Source organism: Blennius ocellaris, assembly GCF_963422515.1.
Source record: "Blennius ocellaris genome assembly, chromosome: 21".
NCBI lineage: Eukaryota > Metazoa > Chordata > Actinopteri > Blenniiformes > Blenniidae > Blennius > Blennius ocellaris.
In genome coordinates this window covers 7589992-7602683 of record NC_137670.1, presented here as the reverse complement: position 1 = coordinate 7602683, position 12692 = coordinate 7589992, and the positions used below count along the sequence as shown (strand labels likewise).

General features: G+C 46.0%; 2 protein-coding genes across 2 annotated transcripts in view; one reads left to right on the top strand and one right to left on the bottom strand.

Annotated features, from left to right (window-relative positions):
• Positions 1 to 7660, top strand: part of LOC308145724 (uncharacterized protein MYH16) — a 34295-nt gene extending 26635 nt beyond the window's left edge. The window contains exons 12-24 of the mRNA XM_080517249.1: positions 1113 to 1240; positions 1326 to 1522; positions 2113 to 2245; positions 2329 to 2545; positions 3154 to 3290; positions 3363 to 3466; positions 4051 to 4243; positions 4320 to 4523; positions 4607 to 4732; positions 4827 to 4997; positions 6500 to 6700; positions 6776 to 6922; positions 7286 to 7660. Of these exons, the coding sequence (XP_080373375.1) occupies positions 1113 to 1240; positions 1326 to 1522; positions 2113 to 2245; positions 2329 to 2545; positions 3154 to 3290; positions 3363 to 3466; positions 4051 to 4243; positions 4320 to 4523; positions 4607 to 4732; positions 4827 to 4997; positions 6500 to 6700; positions 6776 to 6922; positions 7286 to 7438 (2111 nt within the window). The 3' untranslated portion in view covers positions 7439 to 7660. The remainder of the gene's footprint in view (positions 1 to 1112; positions 1241 to 1325; positions 1523 to 2112; positions 2246 to 2328; positions 2546 to 3153; positions 3291 to 3362; positions 3467 to 4050; positions 4244 to 4319; positions 4524 to 4606; positions 4733 to 4826; positions 4998 to 6499; positions 6701 to 6775; positions 6923 to 7285) is intronic.
• Positions 7661 to 8012: 352 nt separating this feature from the next.
• The window catches only part of gas7b (growth arrest-specific 7b), a 44684-nt gene continuing 40004 nt past the window's right edge, over positions 8013 to 12692 (bottom strand). Inside the window, exons 12-14 of the mRNA XM_080517690.1 lie at positions 10982 to 11061; positions 10665 to 10763; positions 8013 to 9824 (exon numbers count right to left, since the gene is read on the bottom strand). Of these exons, the coding sequence (XP_080373816.1) occupies positions 9711 to 9824; positions 10665 to 10763; positions 10982 to 11061 (293 nt within the window). The 3' untranslated portion in view covers positions 8013 to 9710. The remainder of the gene's footprint in view (positions 9825 to 10664; positions 10764 to 10981; positions 11062 to 12692) is intronic.

The window sequence follows — 12692 nt, the reverse complement described above, 5'->3', positions numbered from 1 at the left end:
TGCAGCACAAGACTCGTGCACAGAAACAGTGTACATTTAACCATTATTTTAAACACACACCAGACCAAACTGCTGCCTTTCCAGCCAGTCCCTCATGGTCAGCTGATTTTCTCTTTCACACACACACACACACTCTTCCTGCAGCATCCTTTTGTACTCAACCCTGCAGGAGAGAGTTAATTGGTCTGATGAGCCTGATGCCACTCAGGTGTGTATCAGCTCCCTGCTGCACCTCGTCCTCTCTGCCACAGCAACTGCAACCAGATCTGACACCGATTTAATGACTAATCCAACATTACGTTCACACTGCAGGTCTTGATGCTCGATTCAGATTTTTTTTTTCACATTACATTTCAAACACGACCTCTATCGGTCTGCCATGTGAACGTGATGGGACCCAACATTTCCAGGCGCCAAGAGCACATGCGCAGAAGATTCTGTTGACGAAAGTAAACATTGATGGCACACCGGTCGGCACCCGGGTTTGCCAGATGTGACTTTCCAGCACAAACGAGTAAAACCCACACACCTCAATAAAAAACAGCCAAGGAGGAATCGTGTTAAAACCATAAAACTATGATATGTGTAATAAAGCACAGGAGATAAACACACAAAAGCAGAAAATAAACAAAGTTAAAAGGTAAGACAATTTGGCTCTCCAATGGGGGGGGGGGGATACCCGCCATATCTGGCAAATACAGGTCAGTGCGAGTTGATCCACGTTCAAGTGGTTGTTAAGTACGAGCCGACAGAATCTAGACAACATGATGAGGGAAAGTAGAAGGAAAATGAGGGGGGGGGGGAAGCACAGGTTTTAACATTTTGGCGGTGCCCCTTCCTCCGGCGCTTATCTGTGACATCGGTCACACGTATTAGGGCCACTGAAGAAGAAAAAAATTTGGAGGTTAGAAAAAAAAACAACAAAAAAACACATGTGCTTCAGAAAAAAAGTAGAAATGACTGAGAAATATCTTTTTTTTGAAGCACAGTGCAAATTTTCTCAATAATAAATGGAATGAAGGCTCGCGGGCGACTCGTCGAAGCAGAAATCTCAACTTTTCTCTTGCAACCAAACTGAATGCTGATCGGTTCGGTCCCTGTGTGTCCCTCAGCCGATAACGCCGACGTGGTTCGACAGATGGAGGAGGCGGAGAGCAAAGCGAGCCAGCTGAGCCGCTCCAGGTCTCAGCTGCAGGCTCAGCTGGAGGAGCTGAGGAAGCAGCTGGACGAGGAGGTCAAGGTCAGACTTGCGCACGTGGAAACGGACAAACCGCCGCATTTTCTTTTCGCTCACTCGCCTCTTCTCGACTCTTCTCGCCTCCAAGTACAAGCAGGCGGCAGCCGGCGGCCTGAGCTCGGCCCGGCAGGAGAGCGAGGTGCTGAGGGAGCAGCTGGAGGAGGAGCAGGAGAGCAAGCTGGAGATGCAACGCCTCGTCTCCAAGCTCAACAGCGAGGTGACGCACTGGAGGAGCAAGCAGGAGGCCGACGCCATCCAGCACGCCGACGAGCTGGAGGAAACCAAGTGAGTGCCGTCGATCTTGGAGGCTCTTCAACGTAGAAATGATATTGGATTTGTGCCAAAATCTGATATACTGATGCGACTGATGCGACAGCGGGTCAAAAATCACGTGTCCACAGGATCCGTCAATTTCCTGCTTACCATTCATTGTCTATGTGAAACGCATTGCGGTGCATGCTGCAGCGTGTTGCGTCGCCCAGAACTGCACACAGCTCATTTGCATAAAGTTGGATCCTGCAACATTTATGCCAATTGGGCACAGGGAGCCGGGGTCCGACGCATTGGGAAACTTTTGTGAAACCTCTCAGCTAGCGGTAGTGGAATCAGAACGTTGACAGATTCGGCAAATGCACAACTTATTCCTTAAATTTTTTCAGAAATAGTTTTCATCAAATTGTCGTAGTTGTAAAAATGAAAGCCTGTGACCAAGCCGCCATCTTGGTTCGGTTTGAACTCCAGGAGCCCACAGCCCCTGTGACGATGCGTTCGCGTGAAGCGCGTAACTCCTTGTTCTTGCTCATGACAAACTCATGGCGAACCCGTGGCGTGCCACGGCAAAGGTGGCAAAGGTTCAAATAACGAGTCTGTTCCAGGAAGAAGATGGCGACCAGACTGCAGGAGGCCGAGGAGGCCGTTGAAGCAACGCAGGCCAAGTGTTCCTCGCTGGAGAAGACCAAGCAGAGGCTGCAGGGGGAGGTGGAGGAGCTCTGTATGGACCTGGAGAAGGTAGAACATGAAGACCGGCGTGTTTTGAACTCGGCCCGTCTCCAGTCTGTTCCATCACAACGTGGTCATCGTCCCTTCCTCAGGCCAGCAGCTGCGGTCAGGCTCTGGACAAGAAGCAGCGGCTGCTGGAGAAGCAGCTGGCGGAGTGGAAGCAGAAGTGCGAGGAGCTGGTGGTGGAGGTGGAGAGCTGCCAGAAGGAGAGCCGGCAGCACGCCGGAGAGCTCTTCAAACTCAAGACGGCCCACGAAGAGTCGCTGGAGCAGATGGAGGCGCTACGCCGGGAGAACAAGGCCTACCAGGGTAACACGACATTTGTACTTGAATACTGAGTACAGAATTTAGCTTTGAAGATATTTTATTTTGAAATGGATTCAGGAATCAATATTGAAAATAGCTAAAACTGCAGAAATTGTGAAATGGCTTCAAACTGCCTCAGTAGCTGAAAGTGCTACAAAGGTTAGATTTGCTACAAATGAATGAACCAATGAATGAAAGAAACTGGGGAAAAAAATATTGAAAACCTTTCAATAAATTTGTCAAAGCTAAAAATGTCTACAATGGCCAAAACTGTGATTGAGACTTAAAATTGATACAATGGATAAATTACTTTTTTTTTTTTTTTAAAGGCTTAAAATTATATTTTTTAATCTTTGCAAGGTAAAATTCCTATAATGGCTAAAATTTCTTTATTTTTTTTTTTAATTTAAAAATACATAAAAAAAATAAAGCAAACAAAAAAAAAACTAACAAGTTTATCCAAGTTGTTAGCCTTCTGTTAATTACCACGGGCATGGTTTTTAGCGTATCTTTATGTCATGCTTATGTACAATAAACATTTTTTTGCAGTTAACGATAATTTAGAAGCACTGCTTGTTTAGCTTTGTGTAATTTTTTCCCTGGTCTCACAGAGGAGGTCACTGACCTCACGGACCAGCTGTCAGACGGAGGTAAGAGCGTCCACGAGCTGCAGAAAGCCAAAAAGAAGATCGAGATGGAGAAAGAAGAGCTGCAAGCATCACTGGAGGAATCTGAAGCTGCTCTGGAGGTACATCCTACTGCCAGCCGCTTCGATATTTGAAGTACATCCTGTACTCACTCCAAGACGTTCGTCCCCCAGGTCGAGGAGACCAAGGTGCTGAGGCTCCAGCTGGAGCTGTCGCAGGCTAAAGGAGACCTGGAGCGCAGACTTCAGGAGAAGGAGGAAGAGACTGAAAATCTGAGGTACTTCACTTTCCTCTCCTTGTTCAAAGTTCCATCGTATTTTAGACTTTTCCAGGAGGAACCTCTTCCACCATTATGTAGGTGCAACTCCACAGTGATGATATTCAGTTTTTCCGTGTTCAACATGAAGAATCAATGCAAATCAAACCTGCAACTTTCTTTCTCAAAAAAAATCTTCAAACTTAACAATTGTTTAACAATTACAAAACAATGTTTTCATGCTTTTGCTAACCCTAACCCTCAACCCGACTACAATCTCCAGATTTCTTAAAAAGACGACGCTTTCTTTCTGTTCTGTCTGAACTTTTATGTATATCTGTGTTATTTAATTTCTGTTAATGTGAAAGGATTTTTAAAACTGCGATCGTCTCATTTGAACAAAGTGTCAAGCTAATTGCAGCTTCTCACGTGGAAAACAAATCAAACACCTCCTCTTCTTTTTATTCTTACACCATTTCTCATCTTTCTTTATTCCTTCAACAAACTGATTGTAACTCAAGAGGTAAGAAGGAAGCTTTTCCTACTTCCAAATCCCGTCTTACCGTTTCCACGTGGCGCTAATGCTGCCTTCCTGTCTGGGCCAGGAAAAGCCACCAGAGGGCGCTGGAGTCCGTGCAGGCCAGCCTGGACGTCGAGGTGAAAGGTCGAGCCGAGGGCCTGAAGCTGAAGAAAAAGCTGGAGGCGGACGTCAACGAGCTGGAGCTGCAGGTGGACGCGCTGAGCAAGAGCAACGCAGAGCTGGGCAAGAGCAGCAAGAAGCTGCAGCAGCAGATCAAGGTCGGCTCAGCTCCAGGTTAGCAGCGTCCTCAGCCTCCTCGGTTAGCCTCCGCCTGACCGCCACACTTCTCCACAGGAGCTGCAGGTCCAGCTGGATGAGGAGGTTCGGGGCCAGGAGGAGTGCCGGGAGGAGCAGGCGGCGGCGGAGCGGCGCTGCGCTCTGCTGATCAGCGAGGCCGAGGAGACCCGGGCGGCGCTGGACGGCGCGGAGCGGGCGAGGAAGCTCCTGGAGACGGAGCTGCAGGAGGCCACCGAGAAGCACGGCGACCTCAACAACCAGGTGGGCCCCCCGGGAGCCGGAACCACAACCTCCGGGCACCGACCCCGTCCGGGACTCACGCGCTTTCTGCGTCTCTTTCACAGTTCCAGTCGGCGCTGAGCGGGAGGAGGAAGCTGGAGGTGGACCTGCAGACTCTGCAGCAGGAGCACGAGGAGCTGCAGGCCGAGCTCAGGGGGAGCACCGACAAGATCAAGAAGGCCAACTGCGAGGTGAGACGGGAACACTGCGCCAGCTCAGACTTGGACGCGGAGACGTGTGGACACCACGGTGGGAAAGTCACATGTTTAAATCCACTGTGATCAGATGGCGCGAGTCGGCGAGGAGCTGCGTCTGGAGCAGGAGCACACGCTCCACCTGGAGAGGGTGAAGAAAGGACTGGAGGCTCAAATCAAAGACATGAGCGGCAGGCTGGACGAGGCCGAGCAGATGGCTCTGAAGGGGGGCAAGAAGATCATCCAGAAGCTGGAGGCCAAGGTAGGATTCGTCACACAGGCTGGACGCCGCCCTCAGCTCCAGGTTATCATTGGACCTTTGGTTCATTCTCTGTTAGGACAGCGAATCCCAACTGTTTATTTACCTTGGAGACCCAAACATTGCCTCTTAAAGCCTCACTGATGTTTGAGCAAACATTACAACTTTTAACTTGCACCGACTTATCAACAGAGATGGTAGTGAATATTACTTTCTTTTGCCATCACAATGGATGGATGAATTTGGGGAAAAACCTTTAGTAACAGATCACTTATTCATGCATTCTTATGCAGGTTGATCAACACGATCCCACCCTGCTGGTGTTTGTCACCCGCCCACCCCCCACCCCACTTAGCAAACCAAACACTGCAAGATTTCTGCTGGCATTGGGCTGAGTGTGTTCATGTGAATTATTACCCATGTGTCAAACTTGTGTATACTGAAAGCCAAGTGAGCCGTATTTTTTCTCGATGTATAACTACTTACTCTCTTCTAACACCCAGAAAAACTTAGACCTTCAGGACAGTTTTAAGCATGCTGGGTGCTTAAAGGACTTATGAGCACTACTAAAGTGCGGCTGGCACACATGGCAATGAAGTGTGAAACTGTGTGAAACCTTGCAAGAAGTCCCTGGAGTTGAAAACAATACAATAAAGATACAATTCTCTACGACAATGACCCACCTCTCTTATGCAAACTTGTCCAATGGAAGAACTAAAACTGTTAGAATCAAGGTGCGGCATGAGAAGAGCAACAGCTCCCTCTGGTGTTGTCTAGTAGTAATTGCTGAAAGAGGAGCAGCATGCGTTCTGAGTAGGGAAGAGTCTCCTGAAAAGCCAAATCCATTGGATACAACAGCACCCGTGGTTCCTAGGCCCAATCTGGCCAAGCAGCCATAGGAAGCTCGGCACAACCAAGAGACCAGAACGCTCACGCCAGGGCCAGCAAGACTGATTTTAACATACTTTGTGTCTTGATGGTACCATTTTACCTTCAGTCACTTTGTCGGCAAGTGTCAATCAAACTCTCAACAGACGTCTGTCTCTACAGCCATCTTCATTCTGTTTTGTCCACTTGGACACTCAGGCTCGGTGGCTAGCAGATCAAACCAGAGAGATTTGAGTCCATTTCTGTTTTTTGGCAATGAAAACAGTCGTCACAAGGTACTAGAGAAACAACTATTCCACATGAGTGACGGTGGAAAGGAAAATAGGGAGACAACCTGCAGAACGAGACCCATAATCTTCACCCAGTAGGACCCAGTAGGATCCAGTAGGACCCAGTAGGACATGCATGGCAGACCAGGTGGGAGGCGACAAGAGGGAATCTCATCAGATGCCTGAACAACTTCAACTAGCTTATCTCAATGAGGAGTAGTAAATCCTTGGCGTAGTTTCCTGGAGTGAAGAGTAAAGAGGCAACCCTTTAGAGAAAACTCACTGCTTGACCAAACTAAATGGTCGAAGGTGAAAGTGGAGGTTTAGAATGGACTTAATCCTCCCCAGGTGAAGGAGCTGGAGCTGGAACTGGACTCGGAGCAGAAGCGGCATGCAGAGACGGTGAAGACGCTGCGGAAGAACGAGCGGCGCCTGAAGGAGCTGCTCTTCCAGTCCGAAGAGGACCAGAAGAACCAGCAGAGGATGCAGGAGCTGGTGGAGAGGCTGCAGAACAAGATGAAGGCCTACAAGAGACAAGTGGAGGAGGCCGTACGTCCACCACGCCTTCCTCATGTCGCTCCGACCCAGTTCAGAAATGAACTTAAACTCTTGTTTACTCTGCAGGAAGAACAAGCCAACATGAACCTGGCTAAATACAGGAAGACCGTCCACGAGCTGGACGATGCTGAGGAGAGGGCAGACATCGCCGAGTCAGCACTTACCAAGATCAGGACCAAGAACAGGGGCAGCTTTGGGAAAGGATACTCCTCTGTAAGTAATCCTGGGATGGGAAAGAGTCAACTCGGGCTGAAATCACTGTGTCGCTCACCTGTTTACCACTTTAAACTAAACTGTTGTCAAATTGTATTGGTGATTCTGCCGTTTAAGTCCAGAAACAAACAAACAAACCAAGGGATTTGCAGTCATTTTGAATACCATACTGAGATTTGAATTGTTGATTTTCAGCTACTTGGACAGTTTATCTCTGACAAAATGAACTGGTTCTGTTGTATATTCTGAAGTCTGAACTACAAATATAGATCTTTTAGTTCTGATCAGAAAAAAAACAACCATACACTGTGATTTAAAGTTTAAAAAAAAGTGAGCATGTGCTTGTCGTCGCTGCTCCGTCAGGGTTACAGCACGCCGTACCCCGGCCTGGTGCGGTCGCCCAGCTCCGCCGGCTCCGAGGGACGAGGAGAAAAGATCCTCAACGACGACAACGAGTCCGTCAGCTCCCTCATCCCGGCCTATCTCAACTCCCTCAAGAAGCTCATGATCGAGTAGAGAGCCGAACCCTGGCTCTGCGCCGCCCCCTGGTGGTCGCCAACCGCATGTCGTCTTCGAGGAAAGTTTGAAAACTTTGGACGCTCGCAGTGCATTCGTTTGTGTGTACTGCACATTCCTTGAGAGTTTTTACTCCACTCACTTTTATACCCATTTATGTATAAAAAAAAATAAATAAATATAACATGCTGCAAGACATCCACAAATTAAAAAGTCATTTAATTCATCCACATCGACTAGGTTTGTTTTGGTTCTTTGTGCAGTAACTAAATAATTGTTCAGTCACTGTTTTTGTGTCGATTTGATGTTAAAATATACTGAAGAGAAAGCGAGCCGTGATAACTGAGCTTGCACGTTTTCATTTTATTAACGAAAGATGGCGACCTTTAGCTGTTAACAAAAAAAAAAAAAAAAAAGCGCCCACTGGTTTTCAAGCGAGACTTTATACAGTTTCTGCAGGCGTCAACACAGACGGCAAAATCCACCTGAAAAACTTCCAAAAGCCGCCAACGCTGCAGGTTCAACAGCTTGATCACATCTCATGTATTTACACCTGAACTTGAACCGCCATCAGTCACGAAAAGCACAACAGCTTTTATTTAGAGCACTTTTTTTCTTTACGAACAACTTACAGGAAATTCCTTGAAAAAAAAAATCACTGCGGAATAAAGTGCAACAGGCTGATTTTAAAGTCTTATTAGGAATGCAGTAAAACAATGGAAATAAAAGTAAAAGTGGTACTTCAGATTTTTTTTTTTGCCAAATTTGCGATTTCAAACATCAGAAATTGGCTGCTTGCTAAAGCTGGCCCTCCTCCTGTTAACCATTTTAGATCTTGAATTTGCTTCATCTTCTACATACACAGTCAACGTGCTAAGCAAACAGAGCAAAACTGGAACGTTTTAAACTGGTGTCTTCATAAAATCTCAAAATATTCATAAATTTTAGTATCAGCCACCCTAAACAAACAAAACCTGAAACTACAGGCTACGTATATTTGCTACTATTACTAATCAAATTCAGACCTTTTGTCATATTTCATAAACAAAAGTGACAATGTGGACTAAAAATGTTGGCGTTACATTACATTATATTAAAAAAAACCCACGTTGATAAAGATTGTGTGTTGTGGATCCGTAACACTGGCACTCAATATTTATGGTCTACTTTGTTTAAATTATTCAAGATGCCATAAATTAAAGAATATACAATTATTTTCTATTTTTAAAAATATTCATAAACCTGTCAAACCTTTCCTGGAACCTTCAAGATTGGAACACTACAAAAGTAGAAACGTTTGAATGTTTGCATTTTTGGGAGCATTTTTAAGCAAAACCTGTTTCTGAGAAAGTACCTTCGAAACTAAAAAGCTAAAAGGTTTTGGTCACATTGGTTTTGCAAAGCATTTCTTCTTTAAAACGTGGATTTAGGGAGGGAAGCTTATGCTAAAATTACAGGACATGACTCATAGCTTAGCGCTTAGCAGCAGGCGCTATCAAGGATAGCTATAGATTCCTTAGCGTGTAATACTGCTATGGATGCTATGTAGCATTTTAGCACATCTCTGCTCTTTATCATTTCCTTCTAGTTTGAACTGCTTTTGTTCTGCTCTGGTAAAATATAACAATTGTTCACGCGGGTGTAACGCCACATTGTTTCCACCTTGTGGCGAGCGGTGCTACTTTAGCGAAGGAGGAGGGGCTTAGCAACCAGTCAACACCCGCATGCCCACGAGCATTAAAGTACTCTGAAACGACGTGACGTAGCAATACTCTTCGGTCTCGATGCGTTTAGCGTGGCAGCATCTGTTAAATCGTTGCGGCTCTGTAGGATTAGCGAAACACTGCTAACGTGACATGAAGCTAGTCGACATTTACGCGTGCTCCTCAATTTGCCGTCGGTGCTCCCGGACCGCCCGAGTGTCTTTTAGTGAGGAGTCCACAGTCACAGCGCCCTGGCATGAGGTACCACCGTCATCCTTCACTGTTTTCGTCGGACTCAAGTATTGACATCATCAACATGAGCCAGAGAGCGAGACGCGCTCGTCGCTCAGTCTGTGAGGAGTCCCGTATGTGTGCAGTGTAAGAGTGAGTGTGTGTGTGTGTGTGTGTGTGTGTGTGTGTGTGTGTGTGTGTGTGTGTGTGTGTGTGTGTGTGTGTGTGTGTGTGTGTGTGTGTGTGTGTGTGTGTGAGAAGAGAGTTTTGGTGTGTAGTTTGTGAGTCCAGCACAGACTTCATCTCCCGGTCCCGCCGCCTCCACGTCGTCCCCGAGTTCATATCTCCACGTCCACCGGCCGGACGTCCCCGGTCTTGTTCTCACGCACCCACAGCTCTCGGTCCTTGGCCGGGTCCACACACTGCAGTAGCTGGTCCACCGGCTCCATCGTCTGGAAGAGGAGGGAACTGCACTCAGCTCAAGAAAGCTATAAATATTGCTATAGATTTTGCAGGAACACTTTTTGTTCCACTGATTTGCCGAACAGAAGAAAATTAATCATTTCATAGCTAAAGTGAAGAAAATTTGTGGTGAGGCAGGAATAAATGTCACATTTTTGCCTTCAAGAACTATTTCAGAACAGTTTGTTCAGTTCAATTTGATTTCTATAATGCTAAATACGACACAGTCATCCGACGACTCTTTTACAGAGAAAAACTCAAAAACTCCACATGAGCACGTATTGCTGGCAGTGGAAAGAAAAAACATGTCTGATGTTTCATTACTACAACTTAGAACCTAAAACATATTTTTTGTCATTATTTTAAGCTTTTTTTTAAAAGCTGTTTTAGTCATTTTGCCACTTTTTTCAACCTCTTTTCGCTATTTTAATGTTTCCATTTTTTAGTTATCATTATATATTTTTGTATTTGTTTTAGTTATTTTGACTCTTTTAGAAATTATAAACTTAAAAATGTTGGTCCTTTTTTTAGTGATTTGAGCCATTTGAGCATTTTTAGCTTAACTAAATTTTTTGGTTGTTGATGTAATTTTATCCAGTTTGGCTGCTCTACTTTTTTTCAGCTATTTTTAGCCAGAAGATAAGGGTCCTCTATTATCTAACGAAGATCATTTTAAACGTTTCATTTTCTGACAGCTTCAGGGAGCTCGAGTCACATGCGGTGATCACACGATCCATTCAATGAGCGGGAATGAATCCAATTTTGAGCGGGACCCAGAGAGCATGAACTCCTCCGCCTTTCACGTCTTTCCATCGGATTCAGGTACTCACACTTTGGTTGAACATGTCCGTCTCGTGCCGCAGGGTGGTGTACTGGCCAAGATGCTGCCTGATCATCTCCACCCGTTCCACCTCCAGCCGCTCCAGCTCCTGACGGGAACCAGTTCAAAACGTGGCGTCATCTCAAGGCTCATGCCGCACAATAAAGTTCAGGAAATAACATGCTAGGAGAGGATGCCTCAAAGTGAGCGAGGCCATGTCTTAAGTAAAAACACATTTTTTGCTTTTGGTATACTTTCACAGGGAACTGTCCAAGCAGGACACCCGATAGGGTGTAAACGGGCCCTTTGCCCAACACCTTGTCTTACCAGGCTGGTGGTGACCATCTCCTCGAACCATTTGGACTGCGACTGGTTGTAAAGGTCCACACAGCGCATCAGCTCATCCCCTGGAAGAAGCAAGAAAAACAAGTTCATAATTCTGAAAGTTCCCGCCAAAACACGTGCGACAAGACCCAATCCATGACAAAGCAGCCGCGTTTTTCTCTCTCCACACTTTGGATGCGCAACACGCAGCGCACGGAACATCCAGCAGATGGCACCACAACCTAAACGTTCCCTCTGGGCCAAAACACAAGTGTGGCGTTGGTTCCACCTCCCTCCACTGATGCGATTATTCCAGAGCAGCAGATGATGTGGTTTGATAGCAGATTTCATTAGGATAACGTGAGCGATGATAAAAGGAAAAGCTCTGATCTGTCCTTTCATTAAAGTCACAGCGCGCATCCTGCTGACAACTAAACAAACACTAATCATGTGGCGGATTAGATCAGAGAAGGGAAATGATGCGCATCTTCCTCTGGGCTTAATATCATATCTCAGTGTTCTTCTTTAAAATGGCTCCCTAACGGAGGACGGGGTTCAAACAGGTCCATAAAACCAAACCGAGGAGGAGTTTCCATCCACAGCAGAGTGAGATATTACGAGCACCTGCTCGGGGGGCCGTCGGTCCAAGATGGCTACGACCCATCGAGGCTCTCCAACAGCTCTGAAGATGCCCCGAGGTGTCTGGCACCAAGATGTTAGCAACAGATTGCTGTAAACAGCGAAAGTCCAGCCACCGTGGCACAGCCTTTCCAGAGCGTGCTTCACAAAAAAACTCTTGAAAAAGTTTGCACCATCTGAATTTAAAATACGTCAAAGGAAGGTGGTATCCTCATTGTGTATTGGAAGAGGTAGTGTCGAAGTTATTAAAGCAAGAGATTTATTCTAGTAAATTAGTGCAAACAGGAAACACGACAGCCGCGCTCAGAGCCGCAGAAACACTTTTTGAAAATGGCTTCCAAGCTGAAACGTTGCTAATGCACACAATGGCCATAACAAACAGTTCTTCTGCACATGCTCAGTAGATGGACAACAACAACAAAGTTTGCCTCCATACTGTCATGACTCCCAGTACAGATTCTCCTGGGAACTTGGTGGTTTTATAATTGACAGTCACTGTGATAACAATCCAACTCTGTCCGAACGAATGTCAGTGTCGTCACTATTGTTAATGTTTACAGTGTATTGTTCTCAACAGCACCCACTAGTGGCACGGAAAACTATATAGTTTTCAGTGTTTCTGTCATTTCCATGTAAACAGTCATCCTTTTTAAATGATGCTGTTGCTGTGGAAACCTGAAACTTTTCTCAAACGGAAATGCAAAAACAATGAGTTTTCACATGAATCGTCACGTAAACGGGGCCTTAAAACTCTTAACTGCTCCTCTGGCACTTTATAGAAGCAGCCTGCGCTTCTCTTTATCTCTGTCGTTACGATTAATTACCACAGCTCAACCGCAGAGAAACAATCTTTCCGAGGGGATCAATGAAGTAATTCTTAATAACAATGCAGCCGTGGAATCAAAACATACATTTAAAAGTGGCTAAAACGCACCCTGGAGACATGGAGGCTGTCGTATTGTTGTATTTCAGAGTTTCATAAAGTCTCCCGAGTGTTCTGGAAGCGTGAGGATGACCGACACGAAGCGATGATGAGCAAAGTCTGTGTGCCGAGCGATAATGAGACGTTGTCGCG